The sequence below is a fragment of the Camelus ferus genome, chromosome 32 (genome assembly GCF_009834535.1).
Source record: "Camelus ferus isolate YT-003-E chromosome 32, BCGSAC_Cfer_1.0, whole genome shotgun sequence".
NCBI classification, from domain to species: domain Eukaryota; kingdom Metazoa; phylum Chordata; class Mammalia; order Artiodactyla; family Camelidae; genus Camelus; species Camelus ferus.
Genome location: NC_045727.1, coordinates 16,772,853 through 16,800,240, shown reverse-complemented (window position 1 = coordinate 16,800,240; position 27,388 = coordinate 16,772,853). Strand labels below are relative to the sequence as shown.

General features: G+C 43.1%; 1 protein-coding gene across 3 annotated transcripts in view; it reads left to right on the top strand.

The window, feature by feature from the left end:
* The window catches only part of GRK3 (G protein-coupled receptor kinase 3), a 115,523-nt gene that overhangs the window by 65,349 nt on the left and 22,786 nt on the right, over positions 1–27,388 (top strand). For all 3 annotated transcript variants that reach the window (XM_032471719.1, XM_032471718.1, XM_032471720.1), the window contains 8 exons: positions 1,508–1,569; positions 4,932–4,983; positions 6,788–6,879; positions 9,911–10,010; positions 16,486–16,564; positions 18,263–18,393; positions 20,708–20,802; positions 24,918–25,025. In XM_032471719.1, coding sequence (XP_032327610.1) covers positions 1,508–1,569; positions 4,932–4,983; positions 6,788–6,879; positions 9,911–10,010; positions 16,486–16,564; positions 18,263–18,393; positions 20,708–20,802; positions 24,918–25,025 — 719 coding nt within the window. The remainder of the gene's footprint in view (positions 1–1,507; positions 1,570–4,931; positions 4,984–6,787; positions 6,880–9,910; positions 10,011–16,485; positions 16,565–18,262; positions 18,394–20,707; positions 20,803–24,917; positions 25,026–27,388) is intronic.

Sequence of the window (27,388 nt, the reverse complement as noted above, 5' to 3'; positions counted from 1 at the left end):
AATTAACAATGGTTTTTGTAAATAAAAAATCTGTGATATACAAGTTCAGCCTTCTCATAGATCTTTGAACTTGATCTGTTTTGTCTTTTGAAGTCTTTGGAACTTCTTGAGGCTTGTGGCCCTTGGTCTTTTGCATCTAGGAGACTTAGCTAAGATCGGTATTGTATGTCATCACAGAATCATAGGATTTCAGAGCTGGAAAGAGCTTCAGAGAGAGTTCAGCTTTCCTTTTTACCATGGAGGAAACAAAGTCCATTTGGTTTCAGTGACCAGACTGAGTGCCCTGACCAGGACAGCAAGGGCCCACCTGGTAGGCGATGGAGGCTGGCCTAGCCCCGAGTCTCCTTTCTTGGGCAGGAAGTGAGGCCCCAGACAAGCTATGGTTGTCTCACTGCCTGCGTTGGTTACAGTGGCTTCTCCAGACTTCCTTGTCCTGTCTCGTGCCACGGACAGTTCCTGATCTGGTCCTTCTTTTTCACAAATTTTCAGGATTATCTACGAAAACACAGAAAACATTAAATTTGCTTCATTCAATGAGTGTAAGCTATCAAGATATTTTCCAAAACTATCTACTTGACTCTAGGCTGAGCTGTGAAATGTTGGTGTTTGATATTTTTATAGTTCTTGATTTGGAGTCTGTCTCGTGGAACATAAATTCATGCAGTTTATTTGGTGATGTGTAAATTGGCACGAAAGTGAGGTAGACTGTTCTCCATAGGGAAAGAGCACTGCCCAAGTGAGCTGGGACCTCTTGCCTTGACCCCAGCTTAGCCATGAACTTGCTCAGAGACCTTGGGAATGCACCTGCCTGCAGCCTCTTACGTGCAGAATGAGCATTGGGCTTAACTCCCTCCTCCTCCACCATGGTTACCTTTAGCTCTGTAATTATGAGAGATGGAAAATCAGTAAGTAAAACAGCTAATTTAAAACCATTTACTCCATGGGTCCCTTAGCTTTTAGTCTTTAAAACTCAGTGTTAATGCTGATCATATATGATCATCATAATTAATAGTAATTATGTAATTAATAGTAATTTACGGGGCGTGCTGTGTAATTTATAGGATGTGCTGCATAACTTCCAGGGCCCGGTACACGATGAAAACCTTATTCAGAAATTATTGAGAATTTCAGGATGGTGACACCAAACCGAGCTCTGGGCTCTTCTGTGGGGCTGCACTGGTCACATGCCCGTGAAGCTGACTCTGGGCATTGACGACGTGTCTGTGACTTGCCGCTAGGCAGACGGGCTACAATGACACACAGGACAGACCTGCCCTTGCCTTCATGAAACATGCTATCAGGTGGCGTAGATAACTGCTAAATAATTGTAACCGTGAATCTGTTGATGAAAATTGGACAGGTGCCAAGAAGGGCAAGCACAAGACAATATTGGGGGGGGAGCAGCATAATTGGGAACATCACCTCCCCTAAATCTCATCTGTTTGTGTTTTTCACTTTAATACGCTCCTATTTATGCAGTGTGGAATTTCTTTTCCATCCTTTCCAGCCATATATAGAAGAAATTTGTGAAAGTCTTCGAGGCAACATTTTTCAAAAATTCCTAGAAAGGTATGAAACTTTCTCTCTCTCTCTCTGTGTGTGTGTGTGTGTGTGTGTGTGTGTGTGTGTGTGTGTGTGTCTGTACATATAGAAAATAAAGTTTAAAAAAATTTAAAGGTCGGGGAGGATATAGCTCAATGGTAGCTAGCGTGCTTAGCATGCATGAGGTCCTGGGTTCAATCCCCAGTACCTCCATATAAATAAAATAAACAAATAAATACCTAATTATCCCCCCCAAAATAAAATAAAAATAAAAAATTAAAGTATACGTATATATATAGTGTGTGTGTGTATGTGTGTGTGTGTATATATATATATATATATATATATATATATAAAGTGTTTTTATTGAGATATGTTTGACATGTAACATTATACTAGTATACATAATAAAATCTTGTACTGTGTAGGTAGTCCTCATTTTACTCAATAAGTGCTGGCCTTAATTGTATTAATTTATTCATTCAACAAACATTTATTGGCCATGTGCTATGTGCCAGGCTTTGTATTAGATTCTTTCCTCGATACTTTATAATTTAGAATTTGTATATTTACTGTCCCTCTGATCTTTAGTTCTTTAGCTTCAAAATGGTCTAAAACTTAAATAAACTAGGGAACCTCAGAATTAAAAGTATCTTTTTGGGACACCTTTACTAATACAGGCACAACTCTGTATCTAATTCGTTTGTTTAGACTTTGAAATCATATCTTTCAAAGTGGTTCAAGCCTTCTCTTCATCTTTTAGGATTTAAGGGTATCAGCAAATGTCTGTGGTCATATATATCATCAATATGCCTCATAAACATGTCTGTTTGGGTTACTCAAACTATAGATTATGTTTGTCATATAAAATTTTCAGTAATGCCTGTAGAAGTCTTCCAGCCCCGAAGAGCCAATTCTTCAGTACTTTGTGTTTTCCTCTGTTATGATGCACCTTTGGAATCAGACTTTCCAAAACCACATCTGCATTCACACTGACTGTACTTTTCTCCAGCAACTTGGCTAATTTCTCGACAATGAACATGATGATTGTGCCTCATCACAGAGCAGCAGGCAGCTGTTCAGTAACTGCCCTTTAAGAACAAATGCTTCAGCGCAGTGGTTTTTTTTTTTTTCCTCCACGTGTTCACAGAACTGAAGTAATTTTTTTTAAAAATTGTGTTATGATTCTACCAGAGTTTAAGAGATAATTTTATCCTGGGGTAGAGTCAGTCCTTTGGGAAACTAATATGCATGCAAATGGTTTTACTTTTCTGAGCTAGGACTGAGACTTTGCCAGATAGCAGTGGAACCAAACTGAGGACTCAGGGCTGAGATTCAACCCGAGTCCTGAGCCGACTCCGTTGCTATTGGTTCTAAAATCTGCATTACGCTGCATGCCAGAAATTGACACAACCTTGTAAACTGACTAGACTTCAATTAAATAAAGGAAAAAAAGAAATTAATTAATTAATTTTAAAAAACCTTGACTTTCCCCAAACTTTTGGATCAACCTAGCTTTTATGTGATCCTTGGGGGAGAGGGGAGCCATGGGGATGGCACTTAAAGTTGGGGGAGAGGTCTCGTTAACTCCACTGTGTACCCACCTGGTAAACCTGCACCATCATTTTCTCCCACTGAGTTTACCTTTCGGTCGTATTGTTACAGGAAATATAAGGGAAGTTGTTTGCATTTTAAGCATGTACCTCACACTGGAGTTTCTGAAACTGTCACCATTTTATGTAAATGATTTGCCTTCAAAGTCAGTTTTTGTTCATATATATATAATATTCTGAATGCCAAAATGTGCGAGGAGAGAGGATATGAGCTAGCACACCTAGTGGACAGCAAAGTAACAATGAGGGATTTATAAATGCTGAGACCCCCCCTAATGTGGTTGTACCTTTTGCAGTCACTTTACTTTTAAAAAATTGTTTGAAAGAACCCTCAGAAACTCTAAAAATATAATTTCATTTTACCAACCTCATAGATGTTGGGAGGACCAATGAAACACTCTTTAAAAGTCATTTCAGATTCATTGCAAAAAGATGCTGTGTAACTACAAGAGTTCTTCTGCTTTTGATTCTTAATTTGATTATTAGCCTCATAAATAGTTTTTTAAAAGATCCTAAGCAGGCACATTAGATGAAACTGCCAGGGAATATTTGGATGCCTTAAGGCATTGTGTTGTATGCTGAGAACACCTGTAACTTGCACTTCATAAGAGCTCCCTCCCTCCCTTCCTGCCTTCCTCTCTCCCTCTCTTTCTTCCATTCATTTTTATTCATTCATTCACTTACAGAATCCTGAATACTATGCCTGTGTAAGGAATCATGCCAGGGGCTAAATAAAACCCAACACCCCCCCAAGAACGTTCTGTGCTTTTAAGGAGTATTCAATCTAGAACGTGTTTCTTTTGAAAAATCTTTAAAAACAAACACTTTCTAGACCGGTTGCTCATTAATTTAAAAAAAACCAATCAAAATAATGTCTTTATTAAATAGATATGGGCTGGATATTTTTCTCACTGCAGGAATGAAAAAAACAGCCAGCGACTGGGTAGACTGCGGGGTCTTACAACAGACTGACTTACTCCCCTTCTGATTCTAGTCTGAGGGTTTCTCCCCTATGCCGTTTGTGTCTTTGTGAGGCAGAAATTGGTTTGAGTTCAAATTTTGCTCCACCCAGTTCTCTCTCTGTGTGACCTTGGGCAAGCTCGTCTTCCCAGCTGTAAAACGAGGTCACCGCTGTAGCTGGCCGTAGAGTTGTTGGAGGGGTGAGTGAGCAGGGCCTGGCACGCGATAAGCACGATTTAAGTAGTTGCTACTCCTATGATTATTTGTAAACATTAATTTTGTGTGGTTGTTTAGAGCTGCACGGTCCAATATGGGAGCCACTAGCCCCGTGTAGCTACCGAGCTCTTGAAATATGACTAGTCTGAATTAAGATGGACTGTACATGCGAAATACACTCTGGGATTCAAGACTCAATACAAAAATAAAAATGTAGACTACCTCATTAAAATTTTTATATTGATTACGTGTTGAAATGATAATCTTTTGATATACTGGGTTAGATAAAATATATTATTAAAATTACATTACCTAGGCGGCCTGTGTTACCCATCTGTTGGGCAGTGCCGATTCAGATAAAGAGGTTACCGTAATGTAATGACAATTAAAGGAGAAACACAAAGTCTTTGATCAGAATCGTAAAATGAAGCCTAGAATCCCAGGCGAATGCTCTGTGAAAAAGCGTTTACTGAAACTTAACTCCGTTTGAGGTCAGCTGCACAAGTAGCCCAATTCTAGCTCCTCGGAAAACACTGTTCTTTAAATCCAGTTAATGTGATATTTTAACTTTTCAGTTAAACTCCTTGTGTTCTCTTTCAGTGACAAGTTCACCAGATTTTGCCAGTGGAAAAATGTAGAATTAAATATCCATGTGAGTATCATCTTTTCCTTTCTTTCTTTTTAAATAAAAACTTCCTCTGGCTTGACTTCATGAGAAAATACTTTGTCCGGGAGCGAACTCCCCAGGGTAACAGCACTGCCTAAACAGATGTCCTTCTCACAGCTTCGTGCCTGAAAAATCCATCCTCCCATAGCCGGTTGTAAACAATTCGAGTTTTAATTCTCTTTTTTCATATTCATATAAGAATGTGTTTATTTAAGAAAGGATATTTTAAGCGGTAATTGACCCTTTAACAGAAATAGTAGGAAAAATACAGGACTTCTGCGTAATGTAATCTCCACGTGCTCATGTCTTTTTGCCTTCCTGGTACAGTTCTTCTTTTTTTTTTTTCCCCTTATTATTAGGTACAATCAGATGATATAAATGATGACACTTTTTACTAGACCACGATTTCATCTTATTTTTATTTATTTATTTTTAGTAAAGTATATTTTTATTTTGAGAATCATAAAAGCACTCCTCAAATATAGGCTACTTTCCAACGTGTATTTCCTTAGTGTTTTGTCATCTTTTATCTTTTCAGTGTCAGTAATTCTTTACTTTGGGCACATTCTTTACTTCACTTTTAATTAAAAAAAATTTTTTTGTGGAGGAAGGTAATTAGGTTTATTTATTTATTTATTTTAATGGAGGTACCGGGGATGGAACCCCTTGTACATGCTAAGCACGTGCTCTACCACTGAGCCATACCCTCCTCCAGTTTGCAATTAGATACAGAAAGAACTAGATATTTTTTGAGTTCCTTACTTAAATGGTACTGTTGGAACATTTTTTTTTTCTTTTTAACCTCCCCTCTCGATCCCATTTCTTGGCAGAATTTAGAAGCAAGAGGCCGTAACACATATTAAAAAACAAAATCCCTTATCTCTGCTGTAGATCTTTCTTGTGACCTGCTGTCCTCATGTCTTCATGTCCTCGTGTCCTCTGAGCACCAAAGATGAAACTTGTGGGCCAGATGTCCCCACCTGGCGGCAGACATGGTATTTTAAGGGTTGTCTGGGAAAACCCTTCAAGAATCTGACCCTTCATTTGCCAGGATCCATCAGTTAGTGGGCATTTTGCTCTTGTCTGACCGCCCGTTACCATGGACATAGGACCGTCTGCCTCTGTACCGTGTCTGATGCTATGAAAACTACTTGGGAAGCAGGGCATTGCTGAGATATTATTGACAAAAGGAAAGGGCTTATGAATAAAGCCTCTTTATAGAGTTGCTCACACTTGGTCAGGTTTCACACTCACATGCCCGGCACGAGTCCTCTCTACTCACTGACGTTATTGATAAAAAAATTCACATGGCCAGCATCTGTTGGGCTCTCCAATCATATGGCCCACTGTTAGGGAAACATAGATGCCCTAATGTAGACTTATTTTTCTACCATGGCAGTTCCTGGAATTGCTGAATTGTCCCCAAACTTTAGGCTTCAGAGTAGCTGAGGTCGCTTTTTATTTTGATTGGAAATTTCTCACTCACGTGTCTTCAAAGTGTACGTCTTACAATCTAAGATTTATGACATTGGAAAAACAGTCTAACTCAGCTCCCACTGTGTCATCTTTCCATTTGCCTCCATTGTGTGCACTTTGTGGAGTTTGCATAGAAGGTGGTTCTACAGTGTCTTGCCACCTTTTGCGTCTCATCTCTCAGTTGGAGGGACCAGTCCCAGAAAGGGCAGACCTATCAGAATCGCCCTTTTAATGACTGTATAGGTTTTGCATGAGAACAGTGGCATAATTTTTATGCAGTTTTATGTTTCCATTTCACATTTTGAATTCACAGTTGACCATGAATGATTTCAGCGTACATAGGATTATTGGACGTGGAGGATTTGGTGAAGTCTACGGTTGCAGGAAAGCAGACACTGGAAAAATGTAAGCTTTCGACGCTCACATATTTTGCTGGGAATATTAAGACAATTTTATGTGCACATCAAAAGAAAATCCCTCCATAGATTTATGGAGGCCCGTGATCTCACTCCTGAGGTAATTTACCCCAGAAGGAAATAGGCTGTCTTTTGGAAAGCATAGTCAATGAGATCATCTGGAACTTCTACTTCTTAGGGCTCACTGGGAAGTCAACCAGAAACTGTATTGGGAACCCTCCATGGCTCAGGCCGTGGGTGAAGAGCCAGGAATCCGGAGGTGGCCAGGAAGGGGTTTTAGGTACAGCCTCCTGCTCCCATACTTGGCAGGGGAGAAACTCTCTTCTGAATAATGGCCCACTTTTGACTTAGGGTGTACAGTCTGGGAGGACGTAGCATTCCAGGAGACATGGCTCCCACAGCAGGGAGCTCAGTGCGGACAAGGAGGATGCTCTCCTACAAGGACCACTGTCATCGGGCTCCACCCCTCATCTGTCCCTTGTCCCATGGAGGTTGATGTGAAGCAATTAAGTGCCCCTGAGCCAGATGTAAGGGTCTTCTGCAAAGTAAATGGTGGAGTTCTTCAGTGTGGGGGCTGGAAATTTTTTAATATAGGAGCAGTCTGAGTGGATGTATTTCTGAAAACAAAAGAGAAAGGAAAAATATGATTTGATAGATCCAGAGCTACCAGTCTGATCACGTAACAGATGTGTTAGAACAGTGGGCAAGGTGGAATAGTCTGTGTAGCTTGGTTTATACAATTATCGAGTCAGCGTAAGAAGGAGTAATCAAAGTCACCTAATTCAGGCGCTCGCCTCCTGCCCCGGCATCGCGTGCAGGTCGTCATGCAGCCTCTGCTTGGGCCCTTCCTCTGGTTGGGTGCCGCCGGCCCTTTCCGTTCCTGGACAGGTCCAAGAGGCAGCACATTTTTTTATTATTTGGTGGCTGAAATTTACCTTCACTAAGTTGTGCCCATTGATTGATCTTCTTGCTTTGGGACCCCGTGTGGGGTGAACCCAGAGTCTGGCCCCCAGGTGTCTGCAGGCTGGTGTCGGGCCGAGACAGGACACCTAGGGGTCCAGAGTCGGAGTCTGGCATCGTAGGTCAAATCAGCGTCCTCACTTTCTGGCTCGGACAAAGTTTGTGCATTCTTTGAGCCTCCGTATCCAAGTCTGTAAAGCCAGGATACTGAAAGCACCTGCCTTGTTGTGAGAATTAAATGAGATAACACATTGTAAAGCATTTGGCACCCTGCCTATCCCCTAGTATTAGCAGACAGAGCCCCCCACGACCCTGCTTTCTGGCGAACACGTTCTTTCCTGTTCTGTGCTGCACAGTGGACTTCTTGATCCTAAATGATGTACTTCACATGTCGTTTGTCACCTTTCACCAAATTTTAGTTTTACTTCACTGTAGCCGCTTGTCGGGGTATTTAGGACGCCTAGTCTGTCACATGATGGTGTAGAAGTAAATAATACCAATTTGTCTCTTCACACACATGGAATATTTCACCCGCCTCAGAGACCACCAGGGCGTGGTAGATAGTCTTCTGTTTCATAGGTTAAGGGTACGCACTTCTCAGGAGTCATCCAGCTAGAAGGTGGCCGGGCTCAGCTCCCGTGAATCCTCAAGTTCATTCTTCACGGTCTCCAGGCTGCCAGTGACAGGTGCACTGGCTCTGGGCGCCATCAGTGAACTGCCACCCATCCTCGGGGACTCGATTTGCGTATTCTGAGGGGCTCAAGAACTGTGTGTGCCATCTCGCCTGGTCTGCAATTCAAAGGTCTTATTAAATACCATCCAGGTGGAGGGTGGTGACAGAAGTAGTAGGAGGCATTTTGAATTTTATCATAACAGTTAAACATTTCAAGGACACATCACTTCATGCGTTCTGAAGATTTGATCCCATAATTAAGCAAATTAATGTCTTGTCAACAGATTTGTCTTACAGAACTCCTGGAAGAGGGAATAAAAAAGATCACATCTGAACATCTATCTCTGTTTTGCTGTAACTCGTATTATATAAGTTGTGATCAGTTAGAAGCAAGTGGATTTTATGTGTCCCACAGCAGCCAGACTACTGATATACCTGGGTATCATGAACTAGTCCATCAGTGGGAATTTATAGTCACACACACAGAGTTTTCAAGTCCCTGAAGCCCTTGTAAAAATTTCCTTTCAGCTTTCTATTGTCCTGCGGAAAAAACCTCTACATTCTTTAACCTGTAATTACAGAGTACACCGATAACATGTCTGTATTTCCTTAATATGAATTTGCTGCAGATCTTCAAAAATCTTAAGTGGTCAAGTGTTCCTTCTCAACTAACTTTGATTCTTTGTATTATTTGAAATATAATAACTTAAGTATTGATGAAAAACAAGTAAATAAAATGTCACTTTAGAACATGGGTTTTTGAACGCATGCTTTCCCTTCCCATGTGGTTGATCATCAATGTTTTAGAGTCTTACACTCTATACTCTAACAAAATCTTGACCGCTGCTGAATTCACGACTCCTAAATGCTAAATATTACACATATACCCACCCCCCGCGGCACACCCACACATACACACACTAGTGCTAGGCAGGGAACAGTACATACAAAACATTTTCCTGAATTTTACATCCATCTACTTTATGTTCTTATTCAACTGAAACGTCTGTTCATGTAATGATAGAAATATCTTCATTATTGCTTGATTTTTTAAAAAAAAAAAATAGCCTTTTTATTTTAGAATAACTTTAGGCTTACAGAAAAAGTGCAAAATTAGTAGGGGGGTTCCCAGGTACCCCCCTCCCAGCACCCTTATCTTCCTTCAGTTGTGGTACGCTTGTCACAGTGCATGAAGTAACACTGGTACGTTACCGTTGACTGAAATCTCCACGTTATTCAGATTTCCTTGGTTTTTTAGAAGCGTTTTGCTTCTTTGAAACGCTTTCCAGATCTGTAGAAACTTCCCCCAGTGTGTATGATGTGTATTGTTTAAATCTGCTTAGATACATTGCTACCGCAGAATTTTCAACAACATTTACATTTCTAGGTATGCGATGAAATGCCTAGATAAGAAGAGGATCAAGATGAAACAAGGAGAAACACTAGCCTTAAATGAAAGGATTATGCTGTCCCTTGTGAGCACAGGAGTAAGTATTCAGTTTTGAGCGCTGGTTTTTTTGGTGGTTGTTTGTTTGTTTTCATATTTATTTGTTTTAATTTGCTTTTTTTACATCTGGACAATTTCTTTAAAATACAGGCATTTTCTTTCATTCCCACTAGGGTACCAATCTCTGATGTCTTAAACCACCTCTGGGGCTTTGTTGCTATAAAAGAGAGTTTGTGGTTGGGGGAGGGGATAGCTCAGTGGTAGAGCCTGTGCTTAACATGCAGGAGGTTCTGGGTTCAATCCCCAGGACCTCCTTCAAGAATAGATAAACCTAGTTACCCCCCTCACCCAAAAAAATTAAGATAAAGAGAGTTCATGGGTAAAAAAAAAAAAAATTAAAAATAAAACACAGGCATTTTTTTTTTTCTCCTGGCCAAGTATGTGGCTAGCCAATTTTGGGTGGATTAGAATTTATAGCAGGGAGCAGCAGCACTCAGTTAATAGAAGCAGTAATTCAGATAGCACCTGTGTTTAATTTGGGACTTAGGAAAGTACTGGCAACCATCGCTCTGCACACCCATGCCTTCTCCCTTTGACACATGCTTATGACTCCCTTCTTTGCGGAATGTGGTTGCAGAGATGGCAGGAAATAATCATATCAACAACCAGAAATCCCTCGCGTAGAGTTAAGAATGGACTGCATGACTGAGAAGGACTAACCCAGAGAAGAAACAGGACGAGACACGTGGCTTCCACCCTTCGTGACAAACAGGGAGGAAGCACTTGGCTTAGTCAAGTCCCGACTGTCCCTTCAGGGTGGTCCCCAGCCATTGTTCCATCTGGAGGGGGCTTTATCTTCTCGGCACTTGTGACTTTTGCCTGCTGTGAACGCAGGTCTTTTCCATCTCCATTCCCACCTTTCTGCCTGTTGGGTGTTCTATTTGTACTCCAAGCTGTCATTTTTAGCCCAGCACATGTAGAAGCTCGATGTCCTGTGTCATCTCGACTTGCAAAGCAGTGTCCCGTTCTGATTTCTTTTTCTGTTAATGATATTTCCCGAAATCCAAACCTTGGCTTTTATTTATTGGTACAGATGTCTAGGAAGACATCCAGAAAAACCCACTGTCCCAGAAACCTAGGCATGTCCGTGGGCCCCGGCAGGCCTGTTGTCCAGGGTTCAGAGTAAGTCAGGGGTCGAGGTCGAGAAATGAGTGAAAGGAGGGTGGAGTGACCAGCCCCATGCTATGGAACTCATGGGCAAATTGAACATTGAACACCGTGCCAGGAAGGTTTACACGCAAGTGAGACGTGGGAGGAGGGATTGGGCTCCAACAATCATAGCTGAATTCTAAATAAGTATTTGGAAGAATCAAATTTTGATGGTAACTCAGAATTCCTTTTAGCTGGGAAGCAAGGAACTGAGGACCCAGAGGCATCGTATCCTTGCGCGAAGTCCCTGGACCCCCTGGACACCCCCAGGGTTCCTTTCTCATCATTTGATAAGCTTCATGTTTTCTTGTTTATCACCTGCATTTACTGGATTATGGTTTATATTATTCTCGCGTGAGTTTTAAGTGATTCTAGAAAGGCTATTCGCTACTGAAGCTGAAGAATATCATAATTTAGCCCCACAATAACAAATGAAAATGCCATGGCTGTAAATAGATTCTAATTATGTGTCTCTACCCGCCAACATATGGGCATATAACATGTCAGATAAGGCTCACCCTGTGTGAGTGACCAAGATTTTAAGAGATTGGAATGGAACCCTGAGTGGCCTGCACACTGTGTTGGAATCAGCACAAATGGCATTGGCTTCTAATATCTATTGTACATGTCTCCGTCTTCATTTCAGACCTGGATGTGTGCTTACTGCAGGCGTTAAGTCTTTTTAAAATATTTTTTAAATTTTAGTAATGTATTAACATACTCATTTTTAATGAGTTATCTCAAAGCCTTGGATGTTTATTCTCAAGAAAGCTAATGGAAATAAATGTTTGGTGTTGGAGCAATAGATGTAAAAAGTTTTCATGTAGCATTTTTATGTTTTATTAGGTGATGGGGGCAGTGTGGTTAAGTAGTGGTGTAGTCCCTCACCAGTCTACCCATAAGGGAATAAATGAAGCATTGGGGTTACACTGGGCTACTGCTCTGAACTAATTTAAAGGAAGTGTCTATATTTCTTGTTCAAGTATCAAAGCTGTTTAGTAGCTTAAAATTTTTGTTAAGTACATAATTTAACCAAAAGAATTGTAGTAAGGTTGTTTGGAATTGGTTTTGTCACTCAGGGGCCACTGTTTGTAGGATTTAAGTCATCTTTATTTTAGGTGAAGCCCTAGGTGGGCCTGTATCAACGTGGTTTCCTAAGGTTCTGACGTGCAACTGAGCGGGAGTCACCCATCAGAGCTTTCTTTTAACTGGAAGGTTGTTTTTCTCTTTTGGTCTCAAACTGAGGATTCCTGCTCTTCATCCTCCAAAGGGAGAATAGGAAGTACTGTTCCCAGTTTTCCTCTGTAAGTTTTGGACAGTAAAGGAAGTCAGGACGAGTATGTCCATGCCTGGGAGGAGCCGTCAGCACCTTCCTTAATCAAGTCATTAATTGTTCATCAGAGTTTTGTTCATTCTTTCTTGAACCATCCTTGAGGCTTAGACTGTGCCGGGCCCTCCACTCCAAGGACCCGAGTTTGGTCCTTGCTCTTACAGAGCTGTGTGGAGTGAGAGAAGGCGGTGTTTATTCAAACAGTCTCAGATAATTGGAACACATGGCAAGAGCTATGAAAGGCAGGTCCACAGTGCTTGGAAGGCGGTTAACCGAGCAGAGATACGTCAACAAATGCTCCTCTGAAGTCACGGGAGGTGCCAGTAGGTGTGTGAGTCCTGAGGGCGGCAGCTCTGGGGACTCACAGAAGGCGGCATAGCTGGGGTCTGAAGTGATGAGGTTGAGTGCCGTGAGAGGAAGTTGTAGAGAGGCAGATAGGCCAGACCAGACCAGAAAGAGCTTTCCGGGCCAGTACTGAGAATTTAAATAAAATCTTCCAGCCATTGGAAACAAAGCGTTTGAAGTAGGAAGATAACCCAATAAGCCTCGCCACTTGAAAAGATTCCTCCAACAGCAGGGTTGGAGAAGTTTTTTTAAGGGCTATTTTACAGTCAACTTTATCACAGTTTTAAACAGAGTTCCTGCAAAACACAAGCTATTTGGCTCACTGGGTGGGAAATCAGAGAAGACCAGTTCCTTGCTGCAGAGCTCTATTTAAGGATCTACCTGTAAAAACCCACTAGTTCTTAACTTACCTGGAGTGTGTCATCAAGGCAGAACATCGAAACCATCATTGTCTTTGGAACCAAACCAACACCATCAAACAACTGCTTGTTTCTTCACGGGAGTCGGCGTGCAGGTGTCTGTGTCTCGGGCTCCACCTGAGACTTGGGGTGGCACCTGCTCAGCACCTGAGAGATGAGGGACTGGGGTCAGTGCCTTCAGTAGAGCTGACCAAGTCACACCCCTCTAACTGGGCTTTTCTTTTCCGTTGCTGTGGAAACCTGTGCAACACAGTACAACTCTGGAGAGGGTCCCGGAGACTAGGAGGTTTGAATCTTGGCTGGCTACCAAATTACTTTGTGATCTCAGGCAAGTCATTTCCCTTTTGAGGGGGCCTTAATTTCCTTATCTTGAAATGAAAGAAGTCAGACCAGGGTTTTTTAGGTTTTTGTTTTGTGCTTTTTTTTTTTTTTGAAGAGCCCTTCCTCCTTGGATAGCCTCTGATTATAAATCTCCAATTCGCATCCCATCTGAATAACATAATATCTTAACTATACTTTGACCTTTCGCCGTTTTCTCAGAACTGTCATTAGAAGGGTCAGATGCCGTCATGTTCAGAAATACCCCCTCTTCAGGCTCTGTTGGTCCCCTGGGTGAAGTGGATGCAGTTGCTGTCTCAAGCTGGGAAAGACCCCAGCTTTACTAAGTTCCTGGTCTGCCACATCTCTGCTCTGCAGATGACCTGCTCGTCAGACCAGGAACCAGAGTATGTGGGGATCCCCAATAAGGAAGGAGTGTGGTACTTGGAGTGGAATGAGCCATCCTCAGCAGACTATGGAAAGTTCTGGTGAAACACTTGGTGGGATTCCCAGTAGAACAGTACCCACCCCTACCAAGAACCACGTGGCTTTTAACAAATAAAGAACAGCACCTCTATTTTACCTATTTAAAGCAAAGTAAATCTTGAAATTAGTAAATAACACCTCTCAACCGAACTCTAAGGAAAACTAGGTAATTACAAAATGAAGTTTGTAATTCATTCTGGAGTCGTTCCCTCCAGAAGATTTAAGGAAATTGAGTTCAAGATCATGAATCTTGGGCATACAAGAATGTGTTAAGTCAGATTTATCCATATGCCCCTAATATAGAGGTTTGAACGGTGCAAATCCTGTTTACAGATTATCTTGTTGAAATTTGAATCTTTTCTGCAGAATTTAATAATTCTTTGTTTCTGTTAAGAAAGTAGATATAGATATTTTGTGCCATTTTTACCTGAAGCAGCTGAGTGGCAAGGGAACCCTGTATATTTATCTAAATGGATGTGGTTCTCGAACTAGTGTGGCACTGATGGATTGTCACTAGGGAACACAAGCATATATCCAGCACCCAGATCAAGAGATGGAAAGTTACCAGTGCTCCAGAATGTTCTCCATTGGCTCACCCCACACCCAGGCTAACTACCACCCAGCTGTCTAACACCATAATTAAGCTTTGCCTGTGTTGGAACTTTATATAAACGTACTCATTTTGTGTCTGGCTTCTCACTCAGTTTTGCTTGTAAGAATTATTTATCATTGTACGAAGCCACAACACCTTCTGTGGCTAAATAGTAGGGGTCACCAAGCTGTGTGTGTGGCCCAGGGACCAAATCTGGCTTGTGTTCACAGCCCGTGAACTAAGAACTTTTTTTTTCATTATTAAAGGATTATAAAGAAAAGAAACAAAGAAGAATAGGCGAGAGACTAGATGGGACCTGAGGAGCCTAAAATATTTACTGTCTAGCCCTTTGCAGAAAAAATTTGTTTACCCCCACTCTATAGTACTCCATCACATGAATGTGCCAGAATTCATGTATCCATCCTACTGTTGGTAGACACTTGGATTGTTTCCTGGTTTGGACTATTTTAAATAGTGCCGTGAGGACCATTCTCATGCAGTTCTCTTGGTGCACATAAGTACGGATTGCTGTTAGGTAGATACCCCGGGGCGGAAATGCTGGCTCAGAGGGTTTGCAGGTAGTGGTCAGCTCTAGCAGACACCACCAGACATCTTGAGAAAGTGGTTGTACTATTGTACCCTCCAAGCCACCACACTGGACGATCCATTAACTCCATACCTTTCCAACGCTTGGTATTGTCAGTCTTTGGTTTTATTTCAGTCCAGCTTAGCGATGTTTTTATTATTAGAGCTTTTTGTGGCCTGTTTAAGAAATCTTTAGTTCACCCTAAGATCCTGAAGGTGTTCTCTTTTGTTTTCTTCTAGAAGCTCTATTATTTTTCCTCTAGATTTATACCTACCTGGAGTTGATGTTAGTGTGCGGTGTGAGGTAGGGGTCAATGTTTTCATTTGATCTCACAGATAACCTATTGCTCCAGCACTGTTGATTAAAAAGGCCATGGTTTTCCCCCACCCTGTTGCGTCACTTTATTACAAATTGATTGACCATTTACATATGGGGCTACTTCAGGATTCTCTGCTCTGTTCCACTGGTCTATTTGTCTGTCCTTGGGCTAGTACCACACTGAATCACTGTTCCTTTATCTTAAGTCTTAATATCTAACACAGTGGGTTTTCCAGCTTTATTTTTTCTTCAAGAGTATCTGAGCTTTTCTTGGCTGTTTATTTTCTGTATAAATTTTAGAATCAGTTTATCAGTTTTCATTTTAATTAAGATTGCATGGAAACTATAGATTAACTTTGGGGAAAACTGGCATCTTTACAGTTGAGTTGTTCAGTCCCTGACGCTGGTATGTTTTTCCACTGTGCAAAGCTAATTTAATTCCATTTTTATTCTCACTGTTTCCAGACAGTAATACAGATAACATTTCCTCCTCCCTCCTCTCCCGTCCCCCCCAGGGTCTGGTTCTTCCAACTTCAGAATCCAAGATTGAAATGAATATTTGACTAGCCAGAACCAAAATGCAGACTAACAAAAAGACTAACAAGATAGTCCTATTTTTCTGTAGACTCTGAGTCTTCTGCAGAAGATGTGGAAGGAAGAGTCATGATCGAATTGGAGTGACAGAAGACCTTTGAGTTCATTTGCTCCAGTTAGCAGTGTTGTGTGTCCATGCATTTTACCATGGTACCAGACCCGCTTTACTGTGTCCGTTAAGATTATCACGTAGGTGTCTGTGCTCCACACACAGGGCAGTGGCCTGGCTGAAAAACTGTACAGACGGTGTTTGGTAGCAGGTGTGCTTTGAGGACAGTGTTTGCTTTTCTTATATATGTATTTTTTTTTCCACTCTAGGATTGTCCTTTCATTGTCTGTATGACCTATGCCTTCCACACGCCTGATAAACTCTGCTTCATCTTGGATCTGATGAACGGTAAGCGAGGCCCGGGAGGTCTGAATACACTGAACGCCTTTGCCATGATGTTCGATCTTAGCCATTTGGGTCTTTCGGACAATTAGATACCCCCTGAAGTTTGAGGAAACCTTTTACTCTCCAATTTTCAGGGAAAATTCATTTCAAAAAATGTTGACTACCATCTCCTCCTGGCCCTCCCAGTCTCTCCCCAGGAAAGTGGCATTTTCCAGAAAAGATTTTCAGAAAGTAAAACACAGTGAGACTTGATTTTTCTGGGACGTAGCTGGCCGGGGTGTTTAGCTCGCTTGTCTCCTGGCCCTCAACTTTTAGGAACAAAATACCTCCAAAGAATACAAGCCAAAGATAGAAGTGTATTAAAGAACCAGCTTTGAAGGACTGACTGTGGGCCGGCACAGACGGTAGCCCAGTCTTCTGTACCTTCAGCCCAGATCAGCTGTATGTTGTTGATTCAGTTTATTTAATTTATTAACATTATTTTTTAACTGTGAATAATGACCCGGGGAATGCCGAAAGAGTTTTAGCCAGGAAAGTACTTTTCTAATACTAGAAAGGAACATGATACATGTTCAAAGCATTTTTAGTAACAAGAGCTGAGATAAAAGGCATACAGTTCAACAAGCGAAATACCTTTTCTGAAGTTCATTTGAAGTTTTATGACGTTTTGAGCGTTTGATTTAAAACCAGGTCTGTCCAAAGGCACGAGGGAATTTCACAGACATAATAATGAGCAGAAGTGGCCAAACACAGCAGCAGATACCCTGTGTGGCTGTTTACTTGACTGTAGGGGCTGGCAGAGCTCATCGGTGGTGGAGAGGGCAGAAGAGGGTCCCCGCGGCCTGGTCAGGGGCTGCGAGCTGACATACTGACTGGGAGGGACATGGGGGAGCCTTCAGTGATGCTGGAAATCTTTCATGTCTCCATCTGGCAGGGGTGATACGGGAATGTGTGTGAACAAGATGACACTTATAAAATCAAGGGCCATGATGTTGGATACACATGGACTTTTGTAAATCAACTGAGGCTCTTCCTTCACCGTTTATAAGAACATTCCTAGCCCTGTTGGTGGCTTTCTCTGTCTCTCTCACTTGAGGCCATGTGATGATTTACTTTTTTCCCAACATTTTATTATGAAAAATGTCAAACGTGGCAAAACGGAAAGAACTTTACTAGGGACACCCAAATACCCATCCCCTGGGTTTGACCAGTTAAAATTTTATTTCTTTGCTTTATCAAATATCTATCAATGTGATCAACTTGTTTGTTCTGTTTCCTTATTAGTGTTCACAGAGCCAATTGCTGAGCGATCTACTGGATCACTACACGGGTTGATTTAGTTATTAGACAGGACTTAGTAATCAGAGCAGACTGGCTAACCCCCAACCCCGACTCCCTCCGCCTCCCTCCGCCTCCCCCCGCCTCCCCCCGTCCCCACGATGGTGCATCTGGAAGCTGTGACACCAGACAACGGTGGCTTTGTGTCGTATTGTCCCGGCCATTGTCCCATCTAAGCTGTCTCAGTGTTTAAGTTTCCTCTATAATTTTTCAAGTGTTTTTGAAATCAGCGATAGGTATATGGGCAAAACAGAAACATAGTTTACGTTTTTCTACTGTATCCTAGCTAGGTAGGGGGACAGTGATTTTTTTCGTTTCCTTTAAACAAACACGCTGAGTTAAATTTGACCGCTCTGATTCCAGGGGGCGATTTGCACTATCACCTCTCCCAACACGGGGTTTTTTCCGAGAAGGAGATGCGGTTTTACGCCACCGAAATCATCCTGGGACTGGAACACATGCACAATCGGTTTGTTGTTTACAGAGACTTGAAGGTAAGGCTGTGTGACAGACTCGCTCTGTTTATGGGACCTGTGCAGCAGGCGGTGTCTTGCGGTCACAGTCCTCCCAGGCGTTCCTCCTCTTTCGTGGTATCCTGTCCTCTTCCTCGTCTCAGCCCTGATAAAGTCACCCTGAGGGTGATGCTGGGCCCTTCTAAACTCTGTTCTAAGGACTCAAGTCCATCCCGGTTGTCACTACCACTCAGTTTCTGGTGCAGCACGTACGCCAGCTCAGAAATTTCTATTGGTTAATTAATGAAGAGCAGGGTGAGGGTTTTTTGGTTTCACCCACTTTTATAGTTCATTGTAATTCCATTGATGTCCACCAAGCAACTGACTTGGCCGTGACTCTGTGTGAGGGCAGGAGACGTACAAAGATGAAGAAACAGAGAGCGTGTATCTTTCAGGCATATCCCCTGGGGAGCCAGCCCAGAGAATGGCTGAGTCGTGACTGAGGAAGGCTGGCCTGAGAGGGGCGGACTGGCTGGCAGCCTGCAGAGTGTCCCTCGAGGGCCATTCTCCGAGCCTCGGATTGTTCTGAGACTGCCTTTAAAAACTGATTTACTAACAGATTTTTCGATCCCTGAACTACACAGCCCCAGTCTGCTATGCTTAGGATTCCTCACTGTGCTTCCCCTTAAAATCTGACTGGCCTGGAAAAGAAATGAAATAAGAGCGTTCTGAATTCTTTCACTCTGGACCATGATGCTTGATCCTGGATTCTGCGTGCACGAGGGAGTTGGGAGATTGCCCAGTGTGTCTGCAGTGACACCTGTCTGGCCAGCACCACGAAGACAGGGATAGAAAAGGCACCTTGACAAATGTAGAAACGATCCCACAAACATATAAAGGTGTAAATAGTGTTGAGAAGAAAGGTAACAGGCGTGGCACCTTCCCAGTTGGATGAGAAGACTCCCGGAGAGTGTGTCCTCCTCTCAGATTCCTTAACTTTTTTTTTTTTTTATATAATATGAAGATTCTGGGGATGGAACCCCAGACCTCGTGCATGCTGAGCACACGCTCTACCACGGAACTATACCCACCCGCCTCTCAGATTCCTTCTTAAATGACCCCGAGTTAACCAGCTGAGGTGTATGGATGGTGCTCCTTTCTCTAAAGAGCTCATGTTTTTGATTAGCTTTTTAAGATTACCTCCTAAGAATCTAAAATGTTAGATTTTATTGTTGAGCATATTGGTTTTTTTTTCCCCACAAAATGCTTTGTAACTTTTAAAGCTTTCTGCAGAGTTAAAGAATGACTCCCTTCGTCTTCATACGAGCATAAAGAAGGAAAAAAAATGTATTTTCATCTAATTAGAAATAGATGCTGGTTAGCACATGACATTTTTTTTTCCCCTCATGTGAATTTAGCCGGAGAATAAAATACACACCGAGGGTCCATGAAGAACTAGTGTAATACATTTTAATTTAAATCTATCACTGGTTTTTAATAATCTCAATGCTATATTTTTGTTTTCTAAGCTATTTCGTAGGCAGTGGTATTATCTAATTTCTATTCGAACTTAATTCTAGTCACTCGTGATTATTCATGCTTCAGTTTTATAATGGCAGACCATTGTTTTTACTTCAAGCAAAAAACAGTTGTTCTCCAGCAGAAAAATACCAAGATGACTGTAATTCAGTGCATATTAGGGAGAGGAGTTTGTTTTCCGTGATTACACTGACTAAATCTAATCTTACTAGATACATTTCATCAGAGTTGTGGTCAAAATCATATTTGGTCACTTGGTAGGGCCTCTATGTTGATTACATACTAATGACCAGAAATGACATTTATCAGGATTAGTGTGGCACTGTGGAATATTCTGATTTCTTAGGTCATTATTTGTGTGTTCCTGCAAGATTCCTTTCCATTCTGTGCTTTGTGGCTTCATTCTCTGAAGTCCTAGGGGGTTCACGGAAGCCAAGAAGGCGGTGGACTCACTCCCTTTGTGGAGAGGCTGGCTGTTCTGGCTGGATTGCAGATCTTGCCGGGAAAAGGAAATGCTTTGAACTCCAATGAACTGTGGCTGTAACCCTCCCGTGTTACCTGCCCTGCATTTCATTGTCAGACGAGTAGACTCCTTCCCATCTGTCAGCACTGCTTTCCTGCTGAAATTAACATAAAAACTATCATTGTCAGAATCCTGCCCTACATGGATGTGATAATGTAATCGGTGCTGAAATCAGTGTGTAGGAACGAACGATGGTTAAGATAATGAGGTATCAGGTGTCTGTAGTTTTAGAAGTTCTCAGAGCCACTGTGACGTTTTGGGGGCTCTTGAAGACCACCTTCTCTTTCATTTCAGCCTGCAAATATCCTCTTGGATGAACACGGACACGTCAGGATATCAGACCTCGGTCTTGCCTGTGATTTTTCCAAAAAGAAGCCACACGCGAGTGTGTGAGTAGCACGTGGAAGCCATTCACTGTCGTGTCCCTAACATGACTGGTTGACTCACTCACACCCCGACCTGGTCATCTTTCTCTTTTCACTATGTGGTAATCCCAGGTCGGAGAAGGTTCCATGTCCCAGGCGGTGGGAGAGGAGATAGAGGGGCAGTGTGCTCACTCTCACTGTTTTGGGGAGCATGCCCAGATCCACGATGTAGCTGCCCAGGGCCAGGGCCGTCTAGGGGCAAGATAGGGGCCTCAGCAGCAGACCCGATCCCACGTGACCCTCAGCCCCTTCATCTATAAGTTGAGGTCAGAAGAAATCCCTGAAAGTTGTCATTAGGATAAATGACAGCTTCTGTGCCAAAGAAGGTGCAGAGGCAGCTGCATAGAACTCTCCAAGGGAGGCCCAGAGGTCACTGTCTCTCTGAATCTACTTTTCTTTACTTTTTCAAAACAGCTTTTTTTCCCCTAAAGAGAAATTAGGAAAATTTTTTTTAATTAAAAAAAAATCTACTGGCAGTTCAGGCTTTTAATGCAGGTCACGTTGTTAGATTTGATTATTACGTCCATCCTGGAAACCACCATGCAGGGGAAGGCCCCAGACACCACCGCCCTCGGCCAACACCTGCCCTCTCAGTGGACCCTGAGTTGCTCGGGGCAACTTCGGCCAAGATGGATCAGCACATGTGGACACTGGCCCAAGGACTTCCCTGGACCTGGGATGGTTAAAATGACAGCAGGAACGTGGAGTGGCTGCTGTGGAGCTCAGCAGAGGCAGGACGGAATACACACTGGTTTTCATTCCTATCTCTTTGGTATCAGCTTATCTGGGTGGGAAGTCTGGACATGTGTGCGGTTTGTGGAAAAACGGAAAGCTTTCGCTTGATTTTCTTTTTCTTTTTTTTCCTTTTCCAATGTAGCAGTCTTAGCACTGAATCTTTTACAATTCCATTTTATCGTGCATCTTAAGCCGACATTCATCCCTGTCTTGAGTGGTCTTGAAGTAACTCCCAGGAGTCTCTTCATGCTTCAACGCGGAAGATAAACTAAACCACCCCCCCCTTTTTTTTTGTGGGACTAGAAATAAAGTGTTCTACACTGCAGGACTTTATGAGAGCCGGCGTTAAATCAGAATTGCCATTTAAAGCTCCGATCAGATTTTAGTAGTGAATAGCACTGTTTCTCCAGAATCTGGGAGGTGGTGATAAAAGCCTTAGCATTTTGCCAGCACTTGACAATTATGAGGCCAGAACCTGTGGTTGTGTAAGCTTCTCCCAGGGAGTTCATCAGACATTTTTAAGAGAGTCATTTGAATTTTTAATGCCACAGCTATTTGGTATGCTAATTTCTTCAATTTAGTGTAGTCACAACTTAATATGAATCCGAAAGCTCATAAGAGTGACTCCCAAAGGAATTAACTTTCAGATGTGGGGTTACTTACTCCCTTATAGGGCCTCACGCACTTCTTGCTGTAATTCACCCATCAGCTCTCAAAGGTGGGCTGTTTGTCTGTATCTGAGAAGAATCTGTAAATGGGTAGGATTGGGGAGGTTGGTTTCCATGTTTAAATGGTGATCACAAGGCCACTACTTGAAAAGGATAGAATGCACGATGAAATTCCATATTTTTAAGGAGAGGAGGCATGTCGTGGCTGAGAAAAAAGGCTTTCGAGTCAGCAGATGTGGGTTGGAATCCTCCTTCCCAGCTGGGCCAGCCTCATTTTCCTCCTCTACAAAAAAGAGATAACAACGCTGTTTATTCACATGACAGTCAGCTCATTCACTCACATGTTAAGTATTTACTTAACGTTGGCTCTGTGCCAGGTGCTGGCAATGCCGCGGTGATTGGGGCAGAAAGGCTCCCTGACCTCCTGGAACCAGCAGCCAGGGGACTGTCCAGAAGTGACCCCGTGATGGGTGGGGGCTGTGCTGGCACCCACGGCGCTCGTGTCATTAATTGAACGTCAGTTGTCCCAGACACAGTGTGACTGACTACTTTGAATATGTTGTTACCGTCACAGAAACCCCATGGGGTGTGGGTATAACTGTCTACTTTTCATGGGACGGAAACTGAGGTTCAGAGAAACTAACTTGAATCAGGTCACGTGCCTGGCGCGTTGTGGGTCTAGAATTAAAACCCATTTCTGTCCAACTCCAAAGCTTGTGCACCTTACGCTATGTATGAACTCCCTGAGACTTTGAGGTGATTGACTTCGTACTAGGTTGAAGTTTTGTGGCCAGAATTTCACCCTAGAGTGGGTGTCTAGGGTCTTTTCAAAATTGCAGATGTGATCCTAGGACTTGGTCTAACACCAGCTCGTCTACAGAGCATGGCGGTTGGTTCCTGATCTCGGCTTGGACTCAGTGCCTTTAAGGATGGGGTCAGATTCTCGTGAACTGAAAGTTAACCGTGGAGCAGCCACAAAATGTCACAGAAGAGCTTTGATTTTGGAACTGAACAAATCGTCCATGATTGTGTACCAGCTTATTTTATCCAGGGACACAGAGCCGAGGCTTCGGTCACAGTGTCTTCAAATGGTCAAGTGCTCTTTTTGTATGACTGGTACTGATCTTCAGTGTGACATGCCAGGAGACACTCGAGCTGCCATGAAGGCAGTAGCAGGAACCTGCGGTGGCGGGCTGTCCAGTTTTCTGCTTTAATGTGTCCGATGGTGTCCGGTGTCAGCTGAGACCCCCAACGTGGCGTGAACTCCACGTATTTATCCTCATCAAGATCTTCCCATTCCAGGATTAGGTTTTGATCCTGAGAATCGCAGGTTCACAAGATCACCACAAAGGTTTTCTAGCAACAATGAAATTAAGCCTTCCCAGGAAAAGGCGTGGATGCCCCTCCCGGAAGTCTCTGACGCACCCACGGCGTAGCTCGCTGACCTCACACTGTCAAACTTTGGATTCCACATGGCAGAGCTTCTCCGATTGATGGACCAGAGCCCATTTCACTGTTTGAGAAAAGTCTTTGAAGAACTCTGAGGCAGAGAGGGGCCTGGGCCCAGTGCAGATCCAGGGTCATTAACAATCCAGGATCACTTTTCTGAGCAGGTGCTCACTGCTTCAGGGCATAAGTCAGTTTCAAATGATTGTAATAACGTAAGGATAGAGAATAAAATCCCTGACACAGAGTGAGTTCTTTAAGTGCCAGCACTGTCCTAAGCCCGTTACCTGTGTGTGCTCCTCACAGCAGCCCTGTGGGATCAGGTGTTACTTTATCACCCATCCTATCAGGGAAGAAAGTCAATGAAGGGAGGTAACGCCGGAGGTGCAGGTAATGGCTTTTGTGGGGCCCTTCCAGGCTGCGTCTTTGAAAGTTCCCCACGAGCCTTCTCTTGCTCTTGGAACAGCGTGTGCTCAGATCTTTAAGGAGGAATGGGGAGTCGTAGAAAGGAAAAGGATTTTGAGTTGCAGATGTTCTGTATCAACGACTGTCCTCCCCAGTGCTTTTTCTCTGCTTCCTGGAAGCCGTCTTCACATCTGCTTTGCTGAGTCTTTTGATCCATCAGCAGCTCTTCAAACCTGACACATGGTTTCTCCATCTCTGTCCCTGTTGGCTTGTGCCCCCACTGCTCCTCCACCCCCTTGGGGACCTTCCAGGTGGAAGGGTGGGCGCTACTGAGGAAGCACGTGTGAGCCCCGGTCCTCGTCACGGGGGCGGGGGGAGGCCCCGTGCAGGAGGGTCTGTCCCCATCCCTTCCAGGATTCAGTGTTACAGCATAGTCACCTGTTCGTCACCCCCTTCCCCCTGCCTTCCCCACCTCGCACATCTCCCCACGAGAGCTCTCCAAAGGGCAGGGGACCTTTGACTCTTCCTAGCAGTAGTGGGAAGGGACTGACCAGATTCAGATTTCATCTGCAAGACCGTGGAGCGCGCATCCTCCATGTTTGTTTCATATGGTAATTTATCCCTATCCATTCCTCTTCTAATGAAGACAAGAAAGGTGGTTTTCCCATCGGGTGTTTGCTGAATCGGGTTGGAAGCACCGTGGACCCCTCGCCCTTGTTTACAGTGGCTGCCATTTAATAAATGGCGCCCAGACCTCTCCATGAGCTGGATGTTTGACAAGGTGGGCGCACCCTGATAACTGCATGTACCCTCTCTTCTCCCCAGTGGCACCCATGGGTACATGGCTCCCGAGGTTCTGCAGAAGGGAACTGCCTACGACAGCAGTGCCGACTGGTTCTCCCTGGGTTGTATGCTTTTCAAACTGCTGAGAGGGTGAGTGATGTGCATCCTTTTAGGAGCGTCATCGTGGCACTTACTTAAATCCAGATCAAAAGCATGTGTATGTCATTAGGCGCTAAGACCGTTTTAGATCACACAGCCGTCTGTAAACCACACAATGATCCAGGCGATGCCCCTGGCTCTTTCTGCCCGTAAAAGTGAATTTTCTTTCCCATAAGCTTTTGTTATTTTTGTTCCATCCCAGGAAGGAATTCCAACACATTTAGACCTAAACTAAGACTGTGTTGAAATATTTCCATTGATAAGCCTTATTTTAGGACTATGTGTTTTTTCAGAATATGAGTAATGGAAGAAGGTAGGAGAATTCTTTTTCCCTGGAAATGAATTACTCATGATTGTCTTGTGAGCCTAAAACATTTTTTTTAGACAAAAGGATAAAGGCCCAAAGTGAACCTGTGTTAAATGTGTGTGTTTGTTTGCGAGCATGGTGCAATTCGTGTTTTTTAAAAACACAAAAATGAAATTCTGTGTTTTTAGTTACTGTTCTCCTTGACCCTTAGTTCCAAACTGCCAGGGATCATGAAATACAGCAGAAGGATGATGGAATGCAAGTGCTCTCAAAATAGGTTCTCACAGTGAACATTTAAAAGTTACGTTAATACTTGCATTGATTTCCAGAGTCTTTGGCCAATTTTAATAGTGAGCTTAAGTGTTTAAAGTATGTTTTTGATTATTCTCCATCCACAGGTACAGAATTGCTTTGCGTTAAAGCTTCCTAGTCAAGAGTCTCCTTAGGATGTTTCTCCTGTGATCACACAGGCCTGGTAGTTTCGCTAAACGTTTCACGTTTCCCTCAGAAAGCCTGGTTGAGCATCACTGCATCACCTTACTATGTTTAGCACATTCTGAAAAGAGGCTGGATTCCCTGTCTTCCCCCTGAACTAGGTTCCAAGCACCCTTGCTACTTCCCCAGGACTCAGAGAATCGAGTTGTTCTCTGCTCACCACATTCACTTGGAAACGAAAATAGTATTATTGCTTAGAGTCAGGTCCTGTTGGTCCTTAATTGAATTATTGTATTTGTGGAGCCTGGATGGCTTTAATTCATGTCATCAGACTAGCTGACCTAATTAGAACGTCTCTGCAAAGCAGACCAGAGAAAACCACTTCCCACCCGAGACCTTTCTCCAGCTGGCAGGGGGAGTCACTGCACGCGTGGCGAGTGCGTCCAGACACGCCATCTCAGTTCGGGTCTCTGCTGGAGGTGGGGTTGGGCATTAGAATCCACAATTACAGAATCCCCAGATGATAAAACAAAAGAAAAGGGAAAAAAAAAACCCTCTGTGTAACAACAAAACTGTTGAATGCATTAACTCAAGATCCAAAAGTCAGTAAAATTAGCAGGGAAACATACAAAGCCTTGCACTTAGCGCTTTGTTTGTTTCTCGATTTTGTTTAATACAGTTGTTCTGTCTGTTTGTAACAGTGTCATGTGTATAGCCTGGGAATGATCTGACATATAATACTGTTTTTTAAAAGCTCTGAAAATCAGTTTAATTATTAACTCTATGCCAGTGGTGTGATGTGTGGCTAATAAAGCGAAGTCAGTCTTATGTGGTCATGGTTCAAGTTGGGAGTACTGCACCAGAAGTTAATTCCTTTGTGACATCCTTGATCAGGCTTGGTCAAAGCTTTTTGTGTGATGTGACCCCGGCTGGGCTGATAGGAAGGCATCCAGAGGATGGTCATGAGAATGGGATGGGATGGAGGGAAAAGATGAGATGAGACTGGTGACAGCTAGAAATCGTGGCTTGAGCTCAGGTCGAAAGAGCTGGTGACCGTGCTTCGAGCAGCCGTGGTGTTGGGTCCAGCTGTTGGAAGGCCCATCTCATGGAAGGGGCTGTTCTCATAGGGATAGCTCCAGACAGGTAGGCATCTTCAGGAGGGAAAAGACCTGAGTTTGATGCAGTGTTCGAGCCTCCCTGTGAAGGAGTGTTCCGTCTCTCAGATAGCCAGCTCCCTGTCACTGCCTGGCGACTGTCTCTTGAGCCTGAAATAGAAAGACCCCTTCCAGTCTTGCCTAAAACAGATGAGATGAGATGACTCTTCCCCACTGAGATGTTTGATCTTCTGCCGCTCTTTCTAACACTCCCTCAAAAGACAGTCACAGGAGAGGAGATAGCACTAAAACCAAAGAGCAGGGGAATATTTTTTGACCGAAGTGATTTTTAAAAATATTTTTTTTTTGGTGAAGTATAGTCAATTTACAATATTGTGTCAATTTCTGGTGTACAGCATAAAAGTTCAGTCATACATATACATACATATTTTTGTTTTCATATGCTTTTTCATTATAGGTTACTACAAGATAGTGAATATAGTTCCCTGTGCCATACA